The following is a 25,015-nucleotide window of genomic DNA, read 5'->3' on the forward strand; positions in this document are numbered from 1 at the left end:
AGGAAAATCAAAGCCAAAACTAAGCCTTAGAGAAAGATATTTCTCAAGTCCGCCTTCAAAGCTTGACCCTTTTACATATCTCATCTACTCTGCTCCAAAACTGTTCAAGTTTCTCCTCACCTTTCATCAAAATAAGAGGTTTCTTCATCAAGGAAAAGTATTCTGAAATGCTAGCCTGGTTCAACGCTACAGGCAGATAGCTTTGCGTTGGAGTGCTTTAATATGTTTTTATATTGCATATAAAGCATGCAAACATAAACCAGTTTGTTGAAAACTACCCTCTTTGTGGAAGCTGGCTATAATTCTGAACAAGTTTTCAATTTTCACACTGCTGCTAGGGTAAAACATTATAAAGAGTTTAATTTTTACAGTGGCTTCAATGACACAAGATTATCTAACAAAGTAATGGTTAATCAATAGAGGGTTTAGTTGTCAGGTGAAACATATAACACACTAAAAGGGATTGATTGCAAGACTCCTCCTTATTTACGGGAAGGTATATATTTAAAATGACACCAACTTGTTACCAAGCTGCATTCCTTTAACCTTGCAAAAGCCGTTTGAGAAGAGTGTTAAGCAGCCCTATAGCCAAACAAGCTCTAATGAAAGAAAAAAAAAAGAAACCTACAAATATATGGGAGCACCAAATCATGTCAGAAGCAGGGGAACCACAAAGCTGTATTCACTCTCAGCCAAAGGATAAAATGCCACAGAGGCACTAGACTATGGTTCACTAAAGATAGAGCTGTATCCGATCTCATTCCGTAAGTGTCTTTGGTTACATTTTTCTTTTTAAAGAAAGTATGATCCTGCTCTTTGACACAAACACATAAACATTTCTACTCTTGTCTGCACAGCTCTGGATGAACACTGAGCACCAGCCTGAAGCCCCAACCCCAGGCAGAACTCCATGTGTGTGCAGCTTTTCTACCAACTGAAATCCATTTCTTTGGCCATTCATTCCAAGAATCCCCAGTCCCTGAACAAAGCTCCGCTTTTTAATAGAAGCTGCAACCCAGGAGTTCAATAAGATTTCCCCCCCAATAGTTAGTAATTACATGATTTATCAGAGAAAGATAACACTAATAAAAACACAGCAAAAAGACAAAACCCATACCCTCCCTTCAAGTCATTTTCAGGGAAAAGATTATTAAACTGTTCTTTTTGAACAAGGGCTTTTGTAGCTAAGCACAAATTGCCAAACGGTTAGAAAAAAAAGTTATTAGACTCTGAAGAATTCAGCAGAAGTGGGAAGTTATATAAACAAATCACTCCAGCAGATTTGGAAAGATCGCTTTCATCTTATTTAGAGTCTTAGGAGACCTGTATTAATTACCCTTTAAAAGTCTTTCACATGGACTATTTAAAATAAATGCAATTTATTTATTTATTTCAAATGAGGTGCTTCTTCTGAAAGAATTAAGTAATCTTAACAAATTTTAAAACGTTTTTATAAAGAGGTAATTAAAAAGAAGTCTAGAATTAAGTCAAGCTGTAAGACATTACCCAGGATCCACCTCGACTATTTTCTTAAGATGAAATTTTTGCCTTCCCTAGCCCAGCCTTGGGAAGGATAGTCTCCACAACAAGTCATAAGACAAAATAAAGACTAGCCAAACAAAAAACTAGATCATTTACAGGATTTTCCCTAAAGCACAGTTTGTCATATTGCAATTACACCTTGCTGACTGTGAAAGCCAGAGTCCTTAATATTGCCACTAGAGGGAAGACGTGTCTTAACACACGGCAATGGCAGTTGGGGAGTGGGTTTTCTTGAGCAATTACCATAACAAAGCTCCCTTGGCTGTGTGTACCTTCTAATTACCCAGTACAATTAAAATGACTTACCTAAAACAAACATGGAAAAAAAAGGCCCTTAAAACAAAAAACCTCAAGACAATGCAAACAAAAAGCTTTAGTCCAATATGCTTGTTACCTGAAATTACATTAAAGCTGAAGATTTTTTTAAACCCATCCATCAATGCACAAGGGGGAGAAACACAAAAAGGAGTATGCCACAATGCCCAACACCACAGAGCTGTTCAGCTATGTAAAAGCATTAAAACAAACAAAAACAAAGAGCAAGGCAAACTAGATCTCCTGTTAAAGAAAAGAAGGGGGGAAAAAAAAGAAAAAGAAAATGTGGTATTTAGCCATCTGGTAGCTGCTTGAAAACAAATTGTCCTCAGAAGAGCAGAAATACAGTATGTCTTCTTGCAGTTCACTGGCTTATGAATCAGACTACTTTTCCTACTTTTTTTTTTTAATACAGGCATGGTAATGTTAGACTTCTGTGCTGCTCCTTTCACTTCCCTCTTGTCCCACTGTGCAGACATAACCATGGCCATCCCAATCAGACGCGGCTGTTCTAACTTGGATGCATTATTCGCAGTCTTTCAAGATACATCTTGTTGGGCCCATTGTTCAAAACCCCCCAGGATTTTTTTTTCCCCTAACAGCTACTTGCTGATTTTTAAACTCTTAAATCTTTCATTTTATAAGGCGTATCATTAAGAGAAGATGGCAGCCAAGTGATTTTTCTTTCCATTGACAATTTGTGACATTTTTCCAGCAGCGTGCAAGGTGTTGAAAACCTGGCAGCTGTTACCTCCTGGGATGAAGATCCTTTTTTATCCTCCCTTGACAGTTTAACTCAATGGGTCAGCACCTTTAAAGACTGCAAAGTACCACTGAAGTGGATGGAGGCTTGAATTACTGCTCCCTCCCTAATCAATGTAAACCCTCACTGCAGGTGAAACTCTTAATCTATAGAGGTGCATGGGGGAGGAAAATGTAATGCCCTGAGCCAGATGGTTTTCATCTTGTTTTTTAAAGAAGAAAGGAACAAGCTAACAAGGGGACAGCTACTTTTGTTAGCTTCTTGGCCTCTCTCATGGCTTCGGATCCCCAGGGTTCCAGCCACACAAGACAAAGAATACAGAAAAACATAAACACTTAAAGAAATATAACTAGAGGGCTGGCAACATGCTGCTTTCAAAGAGCTGGGAGCCCTGTTCAGCACTTTATTTATCACTGCCCACGTTCTTCGGATGGTAAGTGGACATGGACACAAAGGGCAGGGGGGAGCAGACAACACTTGCAATTTACTCAATTACAGAGGAATGCAGCAATGCGGCGGGGTGACAGATTCCTATTAGCACTAATGCTCAAAGAGCCCAGTGGCCTTTCCGCCACGAGGCAGCATTCCCATTGTAACTTAGACTCCAGCACATCCCGCTTTGGCCAGCTTTGTAACATGCACTAGGTGTCACAAAGGAATGGAAATTATTTTTTTGTTGTTGTTGTTGTTTGAGAATAATGAGAAAAAAAAAAACTTAAAAAGAAAGAATAATCTGGCAAGTAAGGCTAAGGGTGTACCTCTAGCATTTCAGGGGGCTTTCCAATCTGCAGCTCCAGTAATAACTGGATAACTTTATAGACTAGGACTGCCCTGCCTCAGACAGCTCTCCAACACAAGGCAAATCTGAAGTGCAGCATCTTCCCCAAAGAGACTCAGGGAGATGAAGGACCCTCTCTTCCTCCACACCATGCAAATTTCCTCATCATTCGAGAAGAGGGCTTCAATCTTGCATGGCATAAACGCTTTTGCAGCGGAGAAATAGACATGGAGAGGAGCCCTAAGCAGGGGGATGAGGCTGCCAATTGAAAGTAAACCACTAACAATTGCTACTTCTTGTTTTCCCTTTGCTCTACCTTCTTCAGTCACTTTCTGTTTCTCATGGTTTTCTTGAGTACTGGCTTTAAACTCTTAAGATCAGACTGCGCCTATTTTAATTTTGAAATAGTGCCCAGAGCACGTTTTAGGTGCTACATGCAATTTTAGAAAATTATCTTAAGTCTGTAAGAGTGAATTGAGGTAATATTCTGTGCCAAAACCGTAAGAGGGAGAATTCTTGAAAATGCTAAGGGGCTTGTCTGAATGGGGTAACAGACAGGGATTCTTTTTCCCCCGGACTTCCATCTGGAAGCTTGCAGAAAGACAGCAGAGTCCAATGTGAGGTTTGCAGGAGGTACACTGTGGCAGCCTTGCTGCTGCCAGCTTTTCCCCACAAGGCACCTTCGCCCACAGATGAACCACAGCAGCAAAAGGCACTTCATTATTGCTGCAGTGAAGAGAAGGGAGGGAGGGTTTTAAACAACCAGCATTGTGCCCGTCTTCTTTAAAAACCAGTAGGGTAATCAAGTTCAGGGCAGCCCTGGACAGCTGCCCTGTGACCTATTCATGTTGACCCCCACTATTCATCACTTTCCTTAGGACTATGAGGGCAAGCTCCCGGGGAGTGACCACCACAATAGATAGATACGAGCCAACAATAATACGGTTCCTGCAAAAAAAACAGATGGCACTGCAATAAATTTACAAATCTGCATTCATGGCTCTGTTAAAAACACCCAGAAGCTAAAAGGCTGGAGGGGCCCCCAGAGAGTTTCCCCTTCCCAGTTTCTAAAGGCCGGCTCTCTCCCCAAGACTATTGAGCTCATGTTCTTCATAAATGAAGGATGGAGACATAGCCCTTAAAATAACAAATGGCTGACCTAATCAATCTAGTGTTTGGGTCTAACACTAAATGATAGGCACTGAAAACTAATTATGTTTTTTGGCAAGGAAGTTGAATTAAAATGGAAACACACAGGTTAAAAATGCACTGAAGCATTTGCGAGTCCCTTTGAAAGGGCAGCACACACACACGCTCACATGCAGGGCTTGAAACAGGAACCTGATTCAATAACTCATGCATTTATTTTTAAAATGAATCAGATTAGTCCCATGTGTGACCTGCCGGTCCATCTGTATGAGCTGGACTTAATGGGCACTCTTCTCACGCTTACTTCAGTTTGAAGTATGAGAGAGATAAATTTAGTTTAATTTTCAACAGATCAAGCTATCCATTTTCCAAATGGACCATCTGGATCAGCCTATTAAAATTAATTTATAACTTTGCAGTGTGAAAATTCGTTTGTTAGCTTAAATAAAGTTGCCAAAAACTTTTGCCACTTGTCATTGTTTTTTTCTGGTCTGTTTTCATACTATGATTTTCAGTTTATCCCTTCAAAATTTAATTTTGTCAGATCAAACACTCAACAAAAACTGAATGTCTGCATCCATATTCCAAAGTCTGTCATAGCTTAGATCTTTTCACTGTTCCAGCAAACAATGTCAAGTTCATTGCCTTCTTCAGTTTCCCAGTGCTAATCTCCATGTCTTTTCTCCCTTGCTGCCCTCACATGCACCCAACAGTGCCCGTGCCTTCCACTTCCAGCAATTCAAGGACACTGCCCCACTTGTTGAGACTTCTGAAGCCACCCATCTCCATACACCATTTTAATCAACAGCAAAATGATATTCCTCTTAGTAAGAGTTCCACAGGACTGAGCAATGGGTGTCTTCAGCTCCTGCACACAACTTCAGATGTGTAAGTAAGCATTACACCTCCTCAGCACCTCCACCTTCTGGTATGTCTGATCCACAAACCCACCTGAGAAAGTGTTATGGCTAAGGCTGCATAACAGCCCTGCAAGCAAGGCAAGAAAAGGAAACGCACCTTTACTTAAACTTGTTAGCAGCTGAACATGTCAAGACCTAGTACTTACCCTGAAGTGGTCTGATGCATCTCATTAATTTTCTAAGACTAATCAAAAAGTACTAAATATGAGGATACATCCACTGGAAAGACCATTTAAATAAACAGACTCCTCTTCTACCCCCATACACTCGATTTCTCCGTGCATGCAGGTCCACGTTCCTCAACAATGAAATATTAAGGGAGTCTCACAGGAGGAACAAAAAATACAAAACTGTTCGCATAATATGTACCAAGTTAGCATCTTTTCAGTAAAATGTAAGGCATTTTTTGCATATTATTGCTGTGACAGCATTTGCAGGTCACATTTGTTGGTTCTACAAAGCATGGATAGATGTAAGACATAGCAGTCACTCTGCATACCTTTCTGTAGGAGATCCAGAGCTTTCCAGTAAGTATTACTCATTGATTGTGAGTATTTAGGCACGTGGCTAAATGTGTCTGAATTCTGGAATGAGAGCCCCAGAAAACTCCCACTGCTCCTGTCCATTGCTAATGGAGAGGAGGAACAATCTGAGCTTTCAAAATGCTCAGACAGCTTTATTTCTGTCTATGTAAAGAACCACAATTCCCTCCATAACAGGCAAAAAATCATGGACAACCACCTCCTATGATCTAGACAAGAGGCACTTGCTTTAAGACTAAGACTACATCTTGAATTTATTTACAAAGACTGTTCTCAACAGAAAGGCCCCAGATAGCAATAAAAGACCCAAGGATTTTGTCCTGCATCTGTCACTGTAAGGACTGGACACAAAGATGGAGAATGACACAATGTCCCTACAATATTGTGCAACACAGCTAACCATCTTCAATGTAAACAATGCCCATTGAATTCTTTCCAATGTGAAATCTCAGGACACTACAAGTGGTTTTTCGGTTTTATTCCTGGTATCTACTTGATTATGATGAATTGTGGGCCTGAGGGAAAAGACAGCTTTCCTGTGACACTAAGAAAACTTCTGCAGATTGAGATAAAACAAAATGGAAACCCAATTCCAGACACTGTACCTTCCTCATCTGTATAATACAGTTTGCAAATATCTGTTTCCTCAGTCAATAATTACGAGGAAGGACTCGGTGTGATGAGAAGACACAAAAAATAAGTAACTAATGATCCTTTTTAATTAACATCTCTTACTATGAATCTTCTTTTGAAGAAGAATCATATACCTCTTCTTGCTGAACCTGATGGCATGCCATGGATAATATTACTCTAAGATAAAACCCCCCTGATTTTCTGGCATGCTGGGGAGCTTGTTTCCTCTCCTGGGGATACACAGTAGGGACTGAGCAGGTTTGCCCTCTTCCTCCAGCTCTTGTTTGTTGTTGAATGCCAGAAACAGTTTAAGTTTCATCTAACATATTTAATCAATTCTGCAAGGTAATCCTTCTCAGCTATAAACGGGACCTTAGCCATTATGCCAGCATATTGCCTCATGTCTAAAAGACTTACATGGACTACATTTGTTAGATGGATCGGTCTTAGTCACATGTATGCAGTCCTTCACATGACACTCTCCCACAAAATCAAACACTCCTATTAAAACACAAAAAACCCCTCAAACCAACCACACAAACCAAACAGTTCTAAGCACAAGTGCACTGCATCAAAAAAATACGTCTTCCTTTACTATGACCCACTTCTGGAATAGCTGATGTGGGGCAGGATTGTGCCATCTTATTCCTCTGCCTGAGGCCGCTGCTCCTGTGGCTGAGATGCAGAAGGAAATGCAACAACTCCTCAGCTGTTGCAATGTATGGCCTGGGGTATTCACTTAAGTCACATTCACCAATGGTTTCACTCTGATACACCAGGCAGCAACCTCAGGCAGCTAAGGCATGGACATAATTTTGCTTCTGCTGCCTGAAGGTTGCAGTGGGGAGAAAGACCAAAGTGAAAATGAATCAGAAATCACTAAACTCAACTTAAATTTCCCAGAAAGCACATGTCAGCCTCCCTTTGTTGGCCACGGGGATTAAAAAAAGGAATTATTTTGAATTTATAAGGAATTTGCTTTACTATATATAAAGGACAAAGAAATATTGTTTTAGTAAACCATCCTTTCTCCTTTTTACCCATTAGTAATTTATATGAATGTAAAAGAAATAAGACCAGGCCACTTTTCAGGTTATTAAATTGGATATCATCTCCAAGAAAATTTACCTTCAAGGGCAATAAAAAGTTTAATTGTTGTACAACATTTTGAGAGTCTTGATCTAAGGCAAGGCAAAATATACTACAAACAAGACAGGAACAATTACAGAAGACATGGCTGAAGAGGTCTTGATGAACATCAATAGAAGAAAGGTAAAACTAAAGTCACAGTTGACTGACCTATACTGAAGCATACATTTCTTCAGAGTCATCAAACTCCCCTGAAAGCTAAATCTCTATGTCTGATTTTCCTGGGTACAATGAGACTTGCTCAGACTTCAAAGAAGAAAATAAAAGATTTCCATGAGCACAAGCCAGACTTCAGCTTCCAGAAGCATTTAAGGATTCAAATAGCTAGAAAGTTTTATCACATTTTTAAAGAGACTGATCACATACCTGTCTAAGTGAATTCTTCTCAGGAATGATCTTCCTAGGGGGCTCATCATTATTACAGTCTTCTCTCTCAGAGGAATTCTGTGAAAGAAAGTAAGCTTTAATTCAGTTCTTATCCCTAATATTACCCTGTGAGGAGAAAGAAACAGAATATTTTTCCTGCACAGGCTGTAGCATTTTACATATACACATACTGGAGGCTAACTTGTACTTTTATGCCAAACAGCTTGTTATGGCAGAGAAAGAATTTCTCCTCCTCAACACAACAATGCAACACTGTGCAGGTATCTACTGAAGAAGCCCGTGCTTTGGGGATTTTTTCTGAAACTACCAATAACCACTTCCAAAAGCTGAAATGGTGGTTCAATCAGCATGGCAACACTGATGCTCCTGAACACCCCAGAATAACCATTTAAAAGAGTGGAACCTGTTGAAAACAAGAGGTTGTTAATGAATGCAACTGTTGTTCTCTGTGCCACTATGTTTTTAATCTGCCTAACAATTACTAATTGCACTGAGTCTGCCTGGCTGCCTAAAATAATAGAGAAATTATGGTGGAGCTAAATTCTTGCAGAAGAGGTTGTCAGGGAATCCTTCCAAAAACACCCCTAAATCTTGTGTAGGTTGTGTATGATAATACAGCTGTGTTTTTCTCTCCTGCTGCCTGACTCCACATATATGTACAATTTCTAGAAAGACTGATTCTCCAAAATGTAAGCTGCCACCTTCAAAAAAAAGATCAGTCAGACAAGAGGAGGTAGACAAGAAATGCAAGGGCTTTTCCAGCATGAGTTAAAAATACAATGAGGAAACTTTTGTCATGCTACTGTCAGGATTAAAACCAAATATTGCTTGGTTTAAAGACAAACTATAGTTGTATCAGGACATGAATAGTCTCTTGTAAATGTTGGGTTAAAAACTGCTGGATACAGTGGGGAGAATCCTGACCTCACTGCCAAAGTCAGCTACTCTGGAAGACGGCGCTCCTTCGCACAGGTTCAGCTACTGCACTCGGGGAGAAATGACAGCCAGCTTGGGGGAATCCCAAACACACATCTAAAATAAGTTTGATCACCACAGTATTCATAGCCCTAGGCCACATTCCCACACATTCAGTAGTGAGCAACTAAACAGGTTTTAAAGAGATGCAGAAAAACTGCCTAGGGAGAGCTCTGCCAGGAAAAGGGTGGCTTTCCAGTTACTTGCACACAAGCTCACGACTGTGTCTATTACAGCAGAAGTTTGCATTCTGCATCTGTCTCCCAAATAACCTGTCCTTTGCTGAGCACGGCTCTGCCTGGCTTCTCGCAGAGACATCTTCCAGCCCAGCACCTCAGGAGACACAAGTGGCACGTGCTGGCAGAGGAGGAGCAGGCTGGGAGAGCAGTGGCAGCGCAGGGCCAGCAGCAGCACAGCGGAGTCTGTGCCCACTGCAGCACTGCGTGAGCAACAGGACCAAAGGGACAGCCAGGACACAGGGCAGGGACAGAAGCTGCTGAGAAATGACAGACAACACGTAGAGGGAGAGGAACACAACAGTAAAACCACACTTGGGATGTCATAAACTGGTCAGGAGTAAATCAAGGCTTGCAGACCATGTAGTGATTTTGAATTCTTTTTTTTTAAAACAAGATATAGAACCTATAAGGCACCATGACATTTGGAATGCTGTAACCAGGGTTTTATAATGGAAATCAATCCTAAACAGGCCTGATAAATCACTGTAAGAGGGCAGCTTTTTTTGTATGAGGTCACAGTCAGGACTAAGTTATTACATTAAATCCTGCTTTGAAAGAACTGTGATCATAAAAACATACAAGCTAGAATTGCATATATGCAAAAAGGAAGGTCAGACATTAAAGCTGCTCTTTTCTGCTCACGAAATTTAGTTTAGTAAGTGGTTCATTCAAGTTAGGATTTTAATTTTTGTGCTTTGGGGGAAAAAAAAAGATCAAGAGTGAAACCTATAAGAACCTGAGGTGAGTTACTAAAGGAAATGCATTTTGTTGTGGCTGTAGGGTAAAGGGGTTGTTTAGTACTTCTGGATTCATTTTCAACATCCACCCCCTTCCCTACAGTAAGTGTCAGAACGAATCCCCTTTCCAACTAATCTCTCTTTGACAGTGAAATCTTACATTCTTCTCGCCTTTTAAAGCCACTAAAGATCCTCCCTCACAGAAACATCAAAAAGCAGGAACTGCTGGTGAACTGTTAGCCCTTATTTTGAAATTTCTAGTTACTGCAAAGCATCAAGTTATCTACTTTTTCTTTAAGCTGAGCATCTAATTTTAAGAGCAAGCAGAGGACCATTTTGCATTCATTATCTTTATAGGTGGCAAGGCTAAGAGGTTGGCTGAACAAAGACCAGACAAAGACTGCCAAGTGCATATGGTGGTTCACAGCTTGGCGTCTCACCATTCTACAGCACCAACACAGCAGCTCCGATAGCAGACTATTAAAGAGGAGCGCTGCTCATGCACTTTTGTGGGCAAGTAAGTTACGCTTGGTGAAGACAGAATGACTGGAAAGCATTACACTTAAGAAAAAGCACAGATGTTTATAACTCCCGCTCATTTCTCAGGAAAAGGAAACCTATCAATCCAGGCGCAGCTACAGGACCCTGCATATTTCAGGACTAACTGTAGCTGCATGGAAGTGAATTTCACTTGACAGGGCAACACTTAGCCATGGCCAAGGGAAGAGCATAACGTAATCGACTGAGACGGTACATCTATATATTTCTCCTTGCTGAACAAGGTGGGAGGAGGGATAAACATGTGTGAGGTCAGAATAAGGTTTGTCTCAGCAGGACTCCAGCGATGCTCTCGGCCACAGGAGAGGCAGACAAAGGGAGGAACTGCTCTGAGCACCCTCTCGTGGTTACTGAAATGCACGTCCCAGGCACAGACCTGGAAAGAAGCATTTGGTATCCAGACGGTAAGCTGGGTGTACTCACTGGGAATATTAAAGATCTGCAGCAACTGTACTTCATACATAGTAGGGGAACGATGGAATTTGCTAGGGAGAAAGAAGCAAAGAAAACTAGTGCACATGGAAAGCTGAAAAGCCATACAAACTCCCTTCCACCAGGGAAAATTTTTACTTCCCACAGGCAAGCATTCTTGACTAACACTGAACAAGCTAAAAGCATTTGTGCTTGCATGCAAGGGTCTCTTCTTTTGAACAAATATAGGCAAAATTAGATCCTGAAGTCTCCAAAGCACCCCCTCTTTCCACAGACAGGTAAAATAATTTATTCATTTTTTTCCCCAAGGTCACACAATGACAGGGGAAGTATTGAGAAGATAAGTCAGGAAACCCAAGCTCATAGTTCTTGTAACCTTGAAAATTTGTCTCTAACAGAAGATTCCTGCAAAGGGGCTCTGCCTTCCATAGCTCATTTTTCCTAAAATGGCTACTGCCTGTAATGAGATCCTTTTAAATCTGATTTGCATTTAAAACTTCAGCCTGTAATTAACAGAATATAACTCCATGGCAGGTTGTCTTAAAGACCACTACAAAATTATTACTATTTAACTCTCCCCATGAAGCCTCCTCCACCACTAAACACAACATGCTACAATGCATACAAAATCCCCAGACTGAAGCATTTGACAGGAGATGACATGCAGTATTTTGTATACACAGCCCAGCAAACACTGCTGGGAATGAGATATAATACATGGAGAAATGCACTCCCAGGGACTACCAATTGGGCAGAGCTACCTTTAGTACCGCCTCACTCGTGGTGGAAATCAAACCCCTGCCAAATGGGGGAGGCTTTCTTTGATGCTGTTTTGCCCTACACTAATTATAAAAGAGTACAGACACAGCCTTTTTTCCAAGTGTATGGAGGTGGGGGTGGGGGAGAAGCGTGTGTCTATGTGAAGAGCACAACTATTTTTTATGCTTTCAAATTCTTAATCCTGTTTGGAGCTGTCAGTGGGGGTTAATGGAAGCCTTGGATAGGAGAATTCCAATCTGGTTGGCAGATGGATAGGTTGGTTATAGCTGCATAACTATGTCTTGCCTGCAGGCACAATTCAGAACACTGTTAAAGCAATATAAAGTCTCTGTCAAGCTGAACCATTTGGATCAGTAGCAAGGAGAAATAATAATAAAAAAGGAGTTCATTTCTGGGCCTTGCGTGTTTATGCTAGTATGCAGAAACTGATTAATTGTCATCGTGTGCTGGTCTGCTATACCTCGGATTTCTACTTCTGGAGTAGATTTTGCATGCTAATATAATCATTCTCCCTCTTGAGACATTAGCAAATAATCAAATGAAAAACAGGATCATAATTTACTGAGATTCGGGCAATTCTCTATGCAAATTTGACTTGTTATTGCTGCTGCCTCGTTAATCTGAATGCCTTTGACAAACTCCTTTGATTTATGAACTCATGACAACTCCAATGTGTATATATTTTGCTAGATTGACATTATCATTAAGAGTGGGTGGACTGAGCTCACATGAATGGCTGATTTTATTCGCTGGTGTCTGCTGCTCAACAGCTGAGCATCTCCTTCTCACAAAGCCCCTGAGCGCCAGGCTCTTCCCATCTACCCATCCATTCATCATCTCGATGTTAATTGGCCCAGGCTTTAAGCAAATTTTCAACACGATTTAAAGGCACGATGACACTGATTACTGACCCTCTGCCATACGGTGCCTATTGATTAACCTGACAGAGATGATGAGCTTGAGGGAAACTAGGTGTGTGTGGACCTCGGGGAGGGGAAAAAAAATAATATATTGTTTATGCAGGCAAAACACTCGTCTTTATCCCAAAGGCCAGAATTTGTGCTGCACTGGCCCTTAAAACACACTATTGCTTTAAACACCTGCATCCAATACAGAAAATGCTTGCTTGCTTGCTGTGGAAAAATGATTACAAATTTGATGTCATGTGCAGTCTGTATTTTAATCGAGTTCCCTGATAAATAGACCCCCTCAAGCCAATCAAGTCTCGCTCCAGCCATTGCGTGCGTACACATCAGCTCGAACAGAAGCCTGGGTGTGCAGAGTGTGCTTTTAGTGGTATCAGCAGATCCAACTGCATGTAGGAAATCTACTTGGGTATTTTAGGTCTCTAAGCAAATAATACAGTGGGAACACAGTGTGCAAACAGTTAGAGTAGAGTAAATGTTCCAAGGGCAAACTGGATGCCAGACATAGCTGTCTCAGTATTTCTGCTGCCACATTAAAATAGATGCTTTAGCACACACCAGTGAAATAGTGCATTTTTCCTTTTCCAGTGCAAACTGTTGATATGACCTGACCCTCAAGCTCCTAAGTGCATTGAATGAACACAGCATTTTATCAGAAATTGAAAATAACTGACATCCTTTTTCATGTTCCTGGAAGTGTCCCTGCGCTGCACTTGGTCCTCCTCACCAAGGACAGAAGGGTACTCTCTCAGTCAAGAGGGAGCCACTGAATAAAGAGGTACATCAGCATTCTGTCTGCAGACTGGTGCTGTATGAAAGTAAAAGGAGGCAGAAGGCCTGTTTAACCCCTGCCCAGCCCTGGGTTAAGTCTGTCAATCAGGGCACACTGTTCTTCTCTCCCAATTCAAGCCAGCAGCCTGCCAGAAGTCAGGATGTTCCTCTTGTTTAGGAGGAGGGAATTTAGGAAAATGAGGGTGTTGCTCCAAGATGCTGCAAAGTTAGTTGTCTTGCAGAAAACAGGACAAAGCATCATCAGGTAAAGGTATTGAGAAATTAGCTGTAATTGCCTAATGCCAATGTCAGCCCGAGAGGACTGAAAAGAGAGAGATATGTGTGGAAATAAGTGCCAGTCTAAGACCAGAGGCACACAGAAGCCTTATGTTCCCTTTCCAATAACCTCTGTAAGTGATAGATGAGTCCAAGTCCATTGTTATCGTTAAGGGACTGTCAGCATCCTCATTTTATAAATGCTGTCTGTCAGTTTATAAATATCTCAGCCATTTCAAACAGTGCTAGGATGAATCCTGGCATAGCCAGTGTCAGCCTGAAGCAGTATTACTGTTAAAAAAAAAAAGTGTCTAAGATATACTAAAAACATGTAAGGATAGCTTCTCCTTTTTCTCCTATCATGAGGTCCAAAACATCCCAATTCACACTTATTTGGCCAGTCACTACAATATATAAAACCAGTCCTTAGGATTGGTAATGCTCTTTGAGAAGAACAAGTTTGAAGGCAATTCTCTGCTGTTCAGTAGATAAAACAAAAATGACAGCTATAACACACAGGGAGATCCACAACAATGAAAATGCAGAGATAAGTATCAGACCTCATTCCTCCTCAGCATTTGCTGCTCTGAACATTCACCAAGATTAGATCCTTTTAGAGAACACCATAAATTGCAACGTGTAGGCACAAGGGGGTGACTTCAGCCTGGAATGAAGGCACAGACAAGTTTCCCAGCTCTTACAAGTTTAAAGTTAAATGGTACTTTTGCAAGGGGTTTTGGCTGAGCATTAGAATGATGGGGGGGGGGGCAGAGAATCTGCAGCTTGCCTTTCACTGACTGATAAACTGATAACAGAAAAAGAAAAGGAATAAACTAAAAGGCCTTCCAGTTCAGTGTCTGCTTTACAGATTGGCATGCACATGTCTATTCTGTTTATTATATCTATTATCTTGTTAGCTGCATAGAAGCATGGTGCTTTTTTATCCTCCAATACATTTATAAATGCCCTGTGATGGGGGTGAAGACTTCACCCCCCACCTGGAACATTTACAAGTTGAAATTCATGCCCAAGCAGCTCAGGTACCTACTAAAACTTAAATTCTTAAAACTGAATCTCTGACAGCAGTGAAAATGGGAAGTGCAACACTACACCTCTGACCAGACACATACATTCATGTTCACACAAGTCCCAATTTGGTCTGCCTCCATGTTAACACTGATGATGATGATGATAAAAGTTTCAACAACCAGGGCAAGATTCTGATTTTCACATCTGTAGAATGGATCCTTTATGGTTTTCTTAATTTTTCATTCAAATTAATAATTGGAAAAGTATAAATTTTCAAAGTAACAAGACTTGATAACAGAATTTCATAACATACAGAAAAGCCTCTTATGACATTCTTTAACTTAGTAATTACTTGTTGGCTATAAAGGGTAATTTAACGGCGTGGGAAGTCTGCATTACTAGAACAGTAAATTCAGTTTAACATTAAAACACCAGAACCCAGCACAAATATCAAAGATCTGATGAACAGATGCATTTTGAACAGCAAAAATCTAGTTGTAGCTAACAAAAAAATCACCACCACCACCACTCCCCTCCAAAATACAGATGCTAGGAACAAGTAATTTAGGGGAATTTTAAAAAGCTGGTTTCATTTCATCCGTATTTTTCAACACAGACAGAGAGACAGAGAGAGAGAGAATGAGAATAGCTAATGAGAACAGGCTTTCCATGTTTCCCAGGAAGCAGCCCTGCTTAACAATTCTGTTCTGTGAATTTAAGAGAGTCAGCAGTGGCAAATTTGTTTTTAATATTCAATCTTTCAAGCTTTGCAAGCTAGTTGGCCAATGGCTCTTTCTATTCCAATGTTTGTTGGTCCCTTATTTACACACACATTACATCCAGAGAGCCTTTGAATGTAATTTCACGTGGATTAAGGGAAGAACATTTGCTTCTGCTAATCAGGACATCTGGTTATTTTTGTAACTCACAGACATCTGCATTAGGCAGTTTTACTTCCCCATTCCTCATAACAAGGTTAGAGCTTAAGAAGCCTCAAGGACCTCTAGTTGAATTTTATTATTTGCATTTCTTCACAGCCAGGTCTGTTTTGGAATTTTCTTTCCTAAACAGCACAAATTGATCAGCACCTTCACAGGTATACACATGTTTTTATAGCTAGCACTTTCTATGCATTATTTTATAGTGTACATCTTGTACTCCAAAATTTTATGTAGTTCAAAGCCATCGACATCTTTTTAAGGAACAGAAAGCACACATTCCCAAAAAAGCAGGGCAGAAAACATCCAATTAACCTTACAACACACATAATATGGATATACTTTCAAATATTCAACCAGATCACTTATGTAAGACTGGTGTCAGGACTTGTTCTGAATATCATTATCTCTATGCTTTAGTTTGCTTCTTCCTACTGATTTACCCTTGTACATCTGCTCCTCACATTGAACAAAACAATATTCTTCCCTTTCTATTCTTCAGGGCAACATTAGTAATTTCTGCCATCTTTTAAATTCATGTTAAAATTCCTTTATAACAGTTTCAGCTGGGGTTAAATTTTTCTGCCAGACTGTTGAATTGTGCCACACATACTTCAGGAAGAAGGATTTTGCATGCAACAGAAGCCTTTTAGAAAAGAACTGAATCAATCCAGGCTTGGCTCTCTCTTCTTTGTTACTTTCATTTTGCTACATTCTTTCCACAAAAATTCATTTTCAACACTCATCCCAGAGTGTAAAAGTACTAAAGTTTGAAATTATACACTCTTATTCACAGTTCACAGCATTCTTCCCTCCCATGCTCATGAATTGTAGGCTTTTATCAGTGATTTTGTATGCTGGAATAAGATGTTTTCTTGATTTCTTTCCCCTACATGTAGGATGGGGGGAACAGCACAAAGTCAGCTTTTACAGGCTTAGAATATAAGCCAAAATTCAAAATACATATCAAAAACATATTTCTTGTACTAACCGCAGTTAGCAAGAGCTACTGGATCCAGGGAGAGTTTTAAAAAACTTTTTTATTTATTAAAATCCTCTAGACACAGCTTAACTTTCTTTGTACAATATTTATTACAGCTTCATCTGCATAGGAGCTGCAAGTGCTCTCAGAAATCAGTTGTAAAGTGTCTAGTTTTGCTGCAGATTTCATGTCCTTGATGCCCAAAAGATAGGCTGGAAATAAACCCCCACAGACTGATGTCTGCAGAGCAGGTATTTGTTTATTGCAGTGCTGATGGTGAGGGGGATAACTCCCTAATTCACCCACCTCTGCCCAGTGCTGTGCTACACCTAAACAATGAGTATTGCTCCGTGTCACTGTGCCACTCCAACATCATCACACAGGTGCCAGAACTGATTTACATCGTATGAGCTCATGCTTATCAGACAGTTCTGCTGCACTGCGCTTGTGCCACCCAGCTCGGGGAGTTTGGGGGCTTTTGATGAAGGCTTCCATGATCTTCTTCACATCTGAACTTTTCAACTTTGTCTTTGGAACAAGTGCAGTTCCAGCGTTCCTTGGTCCGTCTGGTCTTAACCAGCCTAAATTCTTTGTTTTGTGGCTAACTGGCTTTGTACTTGCCAATTTTTCATTAGTACTACACTTATCTGTTTCTATCCACCTGGCAAGGTTTCTTCTTCTTTTTTGTCTATTCAGCATTAAGCAACTAGTTAAACATATACTAGTCATTACATTGTATCAAAAGTTATTTATATCAGGTTATATAGGTATAAAAGTTATAATTCAGGTTATATGGGTATAAAAAGCTATGATTCAGATTATATAGGTATCAGGTTATATAAATATATAAAAAGTCATTATTTAGGTTATACTGGTATCAGGTTATATAGATATATCAGGTTATATTGATATCTTGCAACTCAAGCTACATAAGCACCTTGTAACTTTGATCTAAGCTATATAGGAATCATTCTTCTTCAAGCACTATTTTCTAACTTTTAAAGCTATTTCTCCAGAAGAACCAATGCCATCTCACTGGCCTGACTATAAAACCCCCTCCCCTCTCATTCCTGGTCATCATCTACACTTATTATTATAATTTTCCCTTTCCAAAACCTCTCATTCTGAGCTTTCTTGTCAAACGGACAAAATACCTGCACTTGTCATCACATCCCTTCCTCAGAGCCTGTGGCATTCTCACTCTCAAACACCTAAATCAACCACACAATCCTCATCTCACAGTACTGTTTTATGCTTTACTTGTTGTTTTTTCCTTCCTTATTTTTATTACAGAAAAGGGGAAAATGAGATCCAAAACAAAAACACGATGCACAAATTATCCAAAGTAAAAATGACAGCATAGGGGAACAAAACTTGCTAACTTTTTAGGCACAGTTTCTCTCCTAAAGCAGCTCGCTTGTTAAGAAATGGGGATTCAGTGATGTCACTGCAGGGTCAGACTGATGGGAATTCACAGCACACTGTCCACACCACCGAATGTGGAGGCACCCAGATCTTTGTCTTTGACACTGCGAGCCAGGTGACCCTGCAGCCAAAGCTACTTGGTTCTCAATCTGGAACAGGTTCAAAGTACCTATGGAGTCACCATCGAGCAGTGTGGATAACACAGCTCCACCTCCCCAATGTGCCTCACAGTAGTAATTAGTCCATACAGTCAGGCTTCGGTGCTTTTTCAAGCTTCCAGAGCTACATTTATCACAAGAAGCATCAATCACACCACCGGGCTATGAGGCAAATTTAGTTAGCTCCCAATACAGGGTGTGTTTACCTCCATACAGTGCTGTTGAAAAACCTCACTGCAGATATGAAAAATAGGTGTGATTGCTCAATCAATTAAGCAAAAAAAAATAATTATAATCTTCTAATAAAAGAATTGAAAGTTACAGATTAGGCACTGCACATTATAATATTTGGCTAGCAAGCACTGCAGCCTTTGAACAGCTGCCACCCAAGAAACAAACCCTTGGGTTCTCCTGACTTGGCCAGAGCAAATTTGGCAACACAACAGCCCCTCCTGCAATATTTAAATTTAACAATTCACTACCAGCTTCTATCACTGCAAAATAATTCCAACTCTACAACACCATTTTCTTTAACTAGGAGTTATAAAGTATTATTTTAAATTTCATTGCACTGGGTAAGAAAAAAGAGTTGGACATGATTTGGAGATCATCAAATAGGTGGCCAAGCAGCCAAAGAAGGAAAGATAAAGATGCCCATAGGTTCTCACCTTCAGATACCTTGGGGCTGGCAAACATTTTATTCCTACAGGAAACGATACAACTCTAGACCACCACCTATTTGAGATCCAGTAGTTGCAGCTTTTTTGCTACAACATGAATGGCTTATTAAACCTACAGCATATCTGTTTTATTTAACTTCTTGGTGGAAAGGGGCCAGGAAAACAAAATGTACTTAAATGCTGAATTTTTTTTCCAGGCTGAATGCCTTTCATCCAGTAAGACATTCAAAGCAGTGACCCAGCAAATGGATTGAAAAAGCAATCTTCCGTCTCAGTGCCACATTATCATTCCTATTCAGTATTCTCGGTGAGATATCTCAATCAGCTGGATGTGTGTGTAAGTGACAGCGCAGCCCATTGCTGGGTTAATTAAACATTTGACTTTAACACCCTCCCCATCATTAAGCAAATAAAAACAGATAATTCAAACTGCACTTCATCCACGGGGTACACAACATACATGTCAAAATTAAGAGAGTCCAAGGCCCTCGGGGAGTTCTACTCGGGGAGGTAATCAGTTTAAATCTTATCTGGTTTATCAATTATTCTATTGATTAAAGCAGGGTGATTATACAAAACTCCCTCTTGCCACATGGGATACATGTAAGCAGAGCAGGACAACACACACAGGCTCAAAAACGATTTAAAGAAAATACAGACAGATGAATAACAGTCTATTAGTACAAGCCAGCAATCCATAGCTGGAAAACCTGATAGTTCTTCAAAGCTAGTGAATTAAGTCCTTCCAAATTAGAGTACCAATGCTTTTAGCTCATCTGCTCTAAAATCAGATCTGTATGTTGAAAGGACAACATTTCTTCATTTTAAAAAGGTAGGTTTTTTGCCTGAAATATGTTTTATTGATACAGTCCCAGAACATAACAAAGATAGCAAACACCAGTAATTCCAGACTTTTAAGTCATCATTCTTATCTATCAGTGACTCTGAAAAAGTGGATGAAAAGGGCATTCTCTGTATTTTCACTCTCCCACATACATACACGGCATAGCCAAAAGTAGAATATTATATTTTAACGATTTAAGTGTGACAGATCAACTCAGACAAAAAAAGAATGTGCTGTGGATTTGTGGAGGTTTTTTGCTTTTGCATCCCTCCAAAGTGACGCATTAGCAGTTGTGGGAGCTGCCACTGCCATGTACTTCTCATTTTCAAAAAGCCCTAACAGAAAATCCCACCACAGTGGTCCTTATCACAACTCTCTTGCATACAGCCACACTACACAAAGCAATTCCAGTTACTTCTCATTCCTCGTTTCCAGCTGAAGACTTTTTTCTCTTAATGTGTCTGTGTCCTGAGTTTACAATCACAGTCCCACCTCCATTATCTTCCAGTAATACTATATTTCAAGTTTCATCTTATCCTAAACTGAACTGTACAAGACCTTGCCCCACACATACAAAACAGGAACCTTTTAAAAACAAAACACTGCAGGCTACTGCAAACAACAACTGGAATTTATTTCCAAAAGTTCCCTCAAAGCAATAATTAGCAGCAAAAAAAGCTCAGCTTTAAACCAGGGCCTTTTTTTTCCCCCCTATACTATCTCCCATGATCTGTTTCATAATGGTCATACTGGTAGCACAAATTAGTCATCTAATCACATCTCAGCTCTTAACCAGGACACAGGGTATGAACCACAGAAGCCAAAACACCAACAAGCCAGAGAGTCCCAACACCTCACCAGCCAGTGCTGCTGGAGTTGCAGTCACAGGAATTTTAAGCAACAAGGACAGCTAAAAAGCAGGCCTGAGGTGTGTTCTTGCCCTTCACCTTCAGGAGGGGATTATGTGCTGCTCCACATTGGCATTGTGTGTGCATCCCACCATACTTCAGCCTCCTCTCTGTAGATCTCTTTTCTTCTTTGGAAGCAAACTAGAAGCCTGCATTAGCATGCTGTATTTTGCTCTCACCACTAGAAATACTGAGGGTGCTATTTGTAATTGTATTCTTTTAAGAGGTTTGTTCTCTGCAGCTGTTTTCTGCTTGCAGTGTATTTTGTGTAATCAGCACATCATCATAAATACATTGGCTGTTCCCCTGAGGGAAGCTGTCACTGTTTAATTTACAGAACAACCTGGCCAATGTGAATTCTAACACTACAGCACTATGGCAAGAAGTTACCACACTCGGAAAAACAGGTTTCTATGAATTTTTATATCAAGAGCTGGTCCCAGGACAATTTAGTTTCTAGAAATAGATTGATTTTAAAAGCACTCTATACACTGGATGGAATAGATTCTTTCCCATTTACAGCCTCTTAAGGCAGCACCAAATTCACTCCCACATTATTTTAAAGGTGACAATCTCACCACAACCATCTTCACTTCTGACTTTTACCAAAAGAAGGCACTGGATATAAGTGTGTAATCCTATACACTAATTTTGTGTGTGTGTGTTTTGGTTTTTTTAATGAACAACCACCACAACATCGTGTTAAGTTTGTCTTCATTTGCACAAGGGAACGTACTGTGTTGCAAGGTCAAATGTTATTACCTACATCAAAGGGTTGCTGCACAGTTTATTACTCTAAAGATGTGATAGAAGAGCAAGGTATATTCCTGAAAGAGTAGAAGTGTATGCAGCTTTATTGGCTGAATGAAGAGTTGCTTCCTTTGTTCGCTGGATATATGGTTGTATTTTGAGGGAATAAATCACAGGAATTTTTTGTAGAAGGTAGGCAAAAAGCGATGGTTGATCTCGCTATACACAGACACAATTTGGAAAATTCCACAATGGTACCAAATTATATTGGTAGCCATTTAAGAACTTTAGACATGAGCCCTAAATAAATACTTGGGTACAATCAATGAGTTACTTGGGTATTTCATTCACAATGGCTACTAGAAGCAGTCTACCTGACTGCGTAGAAAAGGAGCCAAGACTGAAATCCTGATTTTTTTTGTACTTATACACACACATACACATATATTTAAATAAGGAAATATATTAAAAAATGCTAGAGAGAAACAACTATAAACGTAAATAATATCCAAAAACCAGAATTCGCAAAGTACAAACTTCTTTGGGAATTCTCCTCAAAAAGCAACAAAAACAAGTTTCAGCTATTTAACAAAAAAATCTGCATTTTATGTCGAGGGGCAGCTGGTTGTTAAATAACTTTAGTAGCAATTTTGCCAATTCTTAGTGGTAATTAGAAGCCCTGTTTAACATCACCAGACACAGGGCAAGTATACAAACATCATAAAGAAGAATCATGCATATCACAGAATATTTGCTACGTATTTTCACAAGGAGAGTTTAATTTTATTTAATTTGCAGAATATTCTAGCAAATTATTTTTATTTCAAATGTAACAAAACATAAGAAACCATTAAAGCAAAATAAATACTATCTTGTCTCTGATATGGTTTATGTTTATGAGAATGACCTACCAAACACAGATAAAACTGAGTGAAAATAGCTGAGATTTTATGGAAAAGTGAGTCAGCTGGTTATCTGTAGAGGAAAGAATACAGGAAAGAGAATAGCTGAGTATTTTTACACACTATGTAAGTAATAGCCAACAGAAAGCAGAGGAAATAAGTTGAAATCTATCCGACGCAGTGTAGCAAAGTACTTCTTCAAGCTATGAATTTTAAAATTTAGCAAGTGCTCTTCTACTGAGAGTGTTTGGGTTGATTCCCTGAAATTTTGCGTGTGTTCACCTTATTTCAGAGAAGAAATATTTCATTTTCTTCTCCTTATACAGAATTATTCAGAACTATCTCTGCATATTTCCTAAGAGTGACTGAATTCTAACATTGCTTAAATTTAGATGCAGGTAAGAAAGTATTTCATGACTTCTCCAGATTTATTGTAAAATACCGTATTTGCATTTTTAAATTAAAATCATTGGTTATCTTTTTGCCAGTTGTGCACAAATAGGTACAACTCGATCTTGTGCCACCGGCTCCCTCCAAAGTCCTCCCAGCCACCAAATCCAAAGCGATAACGGGGCGATTTACAGGGACTAGGCTGGTTCTAAACGCACTGGACCATCTACGACTGGTGCGACGGGCTTGGAGCGGGGTCCCCTCAGAGCCTCCTTTCTGCACAGAAAGGGACAAAGATGCAGGCTTTGGGGCAGCACGGAAGAGTCGCTGCAATGCGATCGAAGCAGCCAAGGCCGGCGAGCCCCGGGGCTGCAGTTCCGGGCGCGGCCGGGGGAGCGCAGCACAGTCCGCGCCATGGCCCGGCCCCCGCCCCGCGCCGCGCCCGCGCCCAGCGCGCACACGCACAGCCGCCTTCTAATTCAATTAGCGCAGCCTGCAACTCCAGAAAAGAGTAATTCAATTAGTGCATTGTGGAGCTCCACAATACCTCCAAGCAGATGTTCGCAATCCGGAGGAACCGGAGCTAGCTTTAAAGATACCTGTATGCCTCCAACGCGGCGCTGCATATGCCGTTTGTCACTACGGCTTTGCACACCTTCCTGACTCCTAACGAGGGAGGAAGGAAAACTCGGATGAGTTTTGTTTCATTTTTTAAACGCAACAGTCAAACTGGTGCTGGTGTGCTAGAAACCTTGCCCTCACCTTAGCGAGAAAAGCACATTAGTAGTAACCGGACCATCACTACCCAGGCTGATGGAGGGGGAGGCCTTGTAGCTATGATGCAGTTTAAATTAATCATTGTCCTGGAAACACTGAGGTGGTATTTCTCAGTGAGAGATACTGTCACACTTCTTGATACTCAGATTAAAGAGCTAATAAAAGCACATGGAACTTCTGAGGATCAATATGGGTGCAGAACAAATGCCAATTTCTGTTACTAAATGTAATTACTCAATGTAATTAGAAATTAGTGATGTGCTACAAAAAACAACCAAACCCATCCCACTGATCCACAAAGAAAGATTTCTTTCTAGTCCCCTTCATTTCTTTGGCACCTGAAAGGAGAAAAATATCTCTTGCTGTTGCTATTACCCGTGAGCTAAGATCTTGCAGCACACCCTGGGCAACTCCCTGAGTTTGGTGGGCTCCCCAGCATCACCCAGCCAGACAACATCACCAGATTTAAAGAGGGATAAATCCTAAAAATGTTCAATAAAGCTCTTCTGTAGTCACTGGGCACTTTATTTAAAGATATCTCCAGCTAAGCTAACCATCGTGGTGTTCCTACAATGAAGCTCCCAAAAGCCTGAGCTACAAATGGGGCTGGAGGCAATCACAAAAATGCGACTTGGCTTCATTTCTGCTCCATTTTTATTGTCTCTCATGCCTTTATAATTGCTCCTGCCAGGTGGTAAAATGAGGAAAAACAGAAAAGACTGCTGCTGAACACCTCCAACAAGAAACTTTGCTGAAAAAACCAGGTGTCACATTGTGGCAGTTCAATATTTCATAGCCAATACAAGGAATGTGCAACAGCACTGCAACTTTAAATCTTTGCCTTCTGTGTCAGTCTATCTCCTCTCATTGTAATGCCAAAGGGAACAGCAATCAGAGTGGAGATGTTCAATGTGATAGAGGTCAGGACACCAGTGGATCAACGTACCAGAAACACGACCTTGTTTATTTTTTTCCCCAGTATTATTGTTTACAGGGTGCTTTGCTCATGTACCTTGTGGTTCTTAGCTAAAAGATGAAATTACAGCCCAGGATGAAGCGCTCAGGCACACATCCAATTTGTGTTTCCATCTCAGAAAACAAAAAGCTTCTGAGGCCCTCAGGCTGCCATTCAAACTTGGAGAGGCTGACATTTTTAACAGCATGAACCAGAGACTGGCAGAGGAATGATCTAATGCATTTCTGACTTGTCAATCAAAGATCTCACCTCTGCTGTCTTGTAAACAGTTGGGGGCCACCTAACTACATTCACAACCAGGGCAGAGCCTGCTGCCAGCCAGGGGGGTGCTGGAACCACATGCTCTGGCTATTAGTCACCAAAATTAGGATTCTGCTTCAGAGG

The 25,015-nt window shown here is 40.4% G+C and overlaps 1 protein-coding gene across 4 annotated transcripts in view; it reads right to left on the reverse strand.

Moving 5' to 3' along the window:
* Positions 1 to 25,015, reverse strand: part of BTRC (beta-transducin repeat containing E3 ubiquitin protein ligase) — a 114,857-nt gene that overhangs the window by 58,168 nt on the left and 31,674 nt on the right. For all 4 annotated transcript variants that reach the window (XM_058029529.1, XM_058029527.1, XM_058029528.1 and 1 more), the window contains one exon: positions 8,158 to 8,235. In XM_058029529.1, coding sequence (XP_057885512.1) covers positions 8,158 to 8,235 — 78 coding nt within the window. The remainder of the gene's footprint in view (positions 1 to 8,157; positions 8,236 to 25,015) is intronic.

Source organism: Melospiza georgiana, chromosome 8 (assembly GCF_028018845.1).
Source record: "Melospiza georgiana isolate bMelGeo1 chromosome 8, bMelGeo1.pri, whole genome shotgun sequence".
Taxonomy (NCBI): Eukaryota; Metazoa; Chordata; class Aves; order Passeriformes; family Passerellidae; genus Melospiza; species Melospiza georgiana.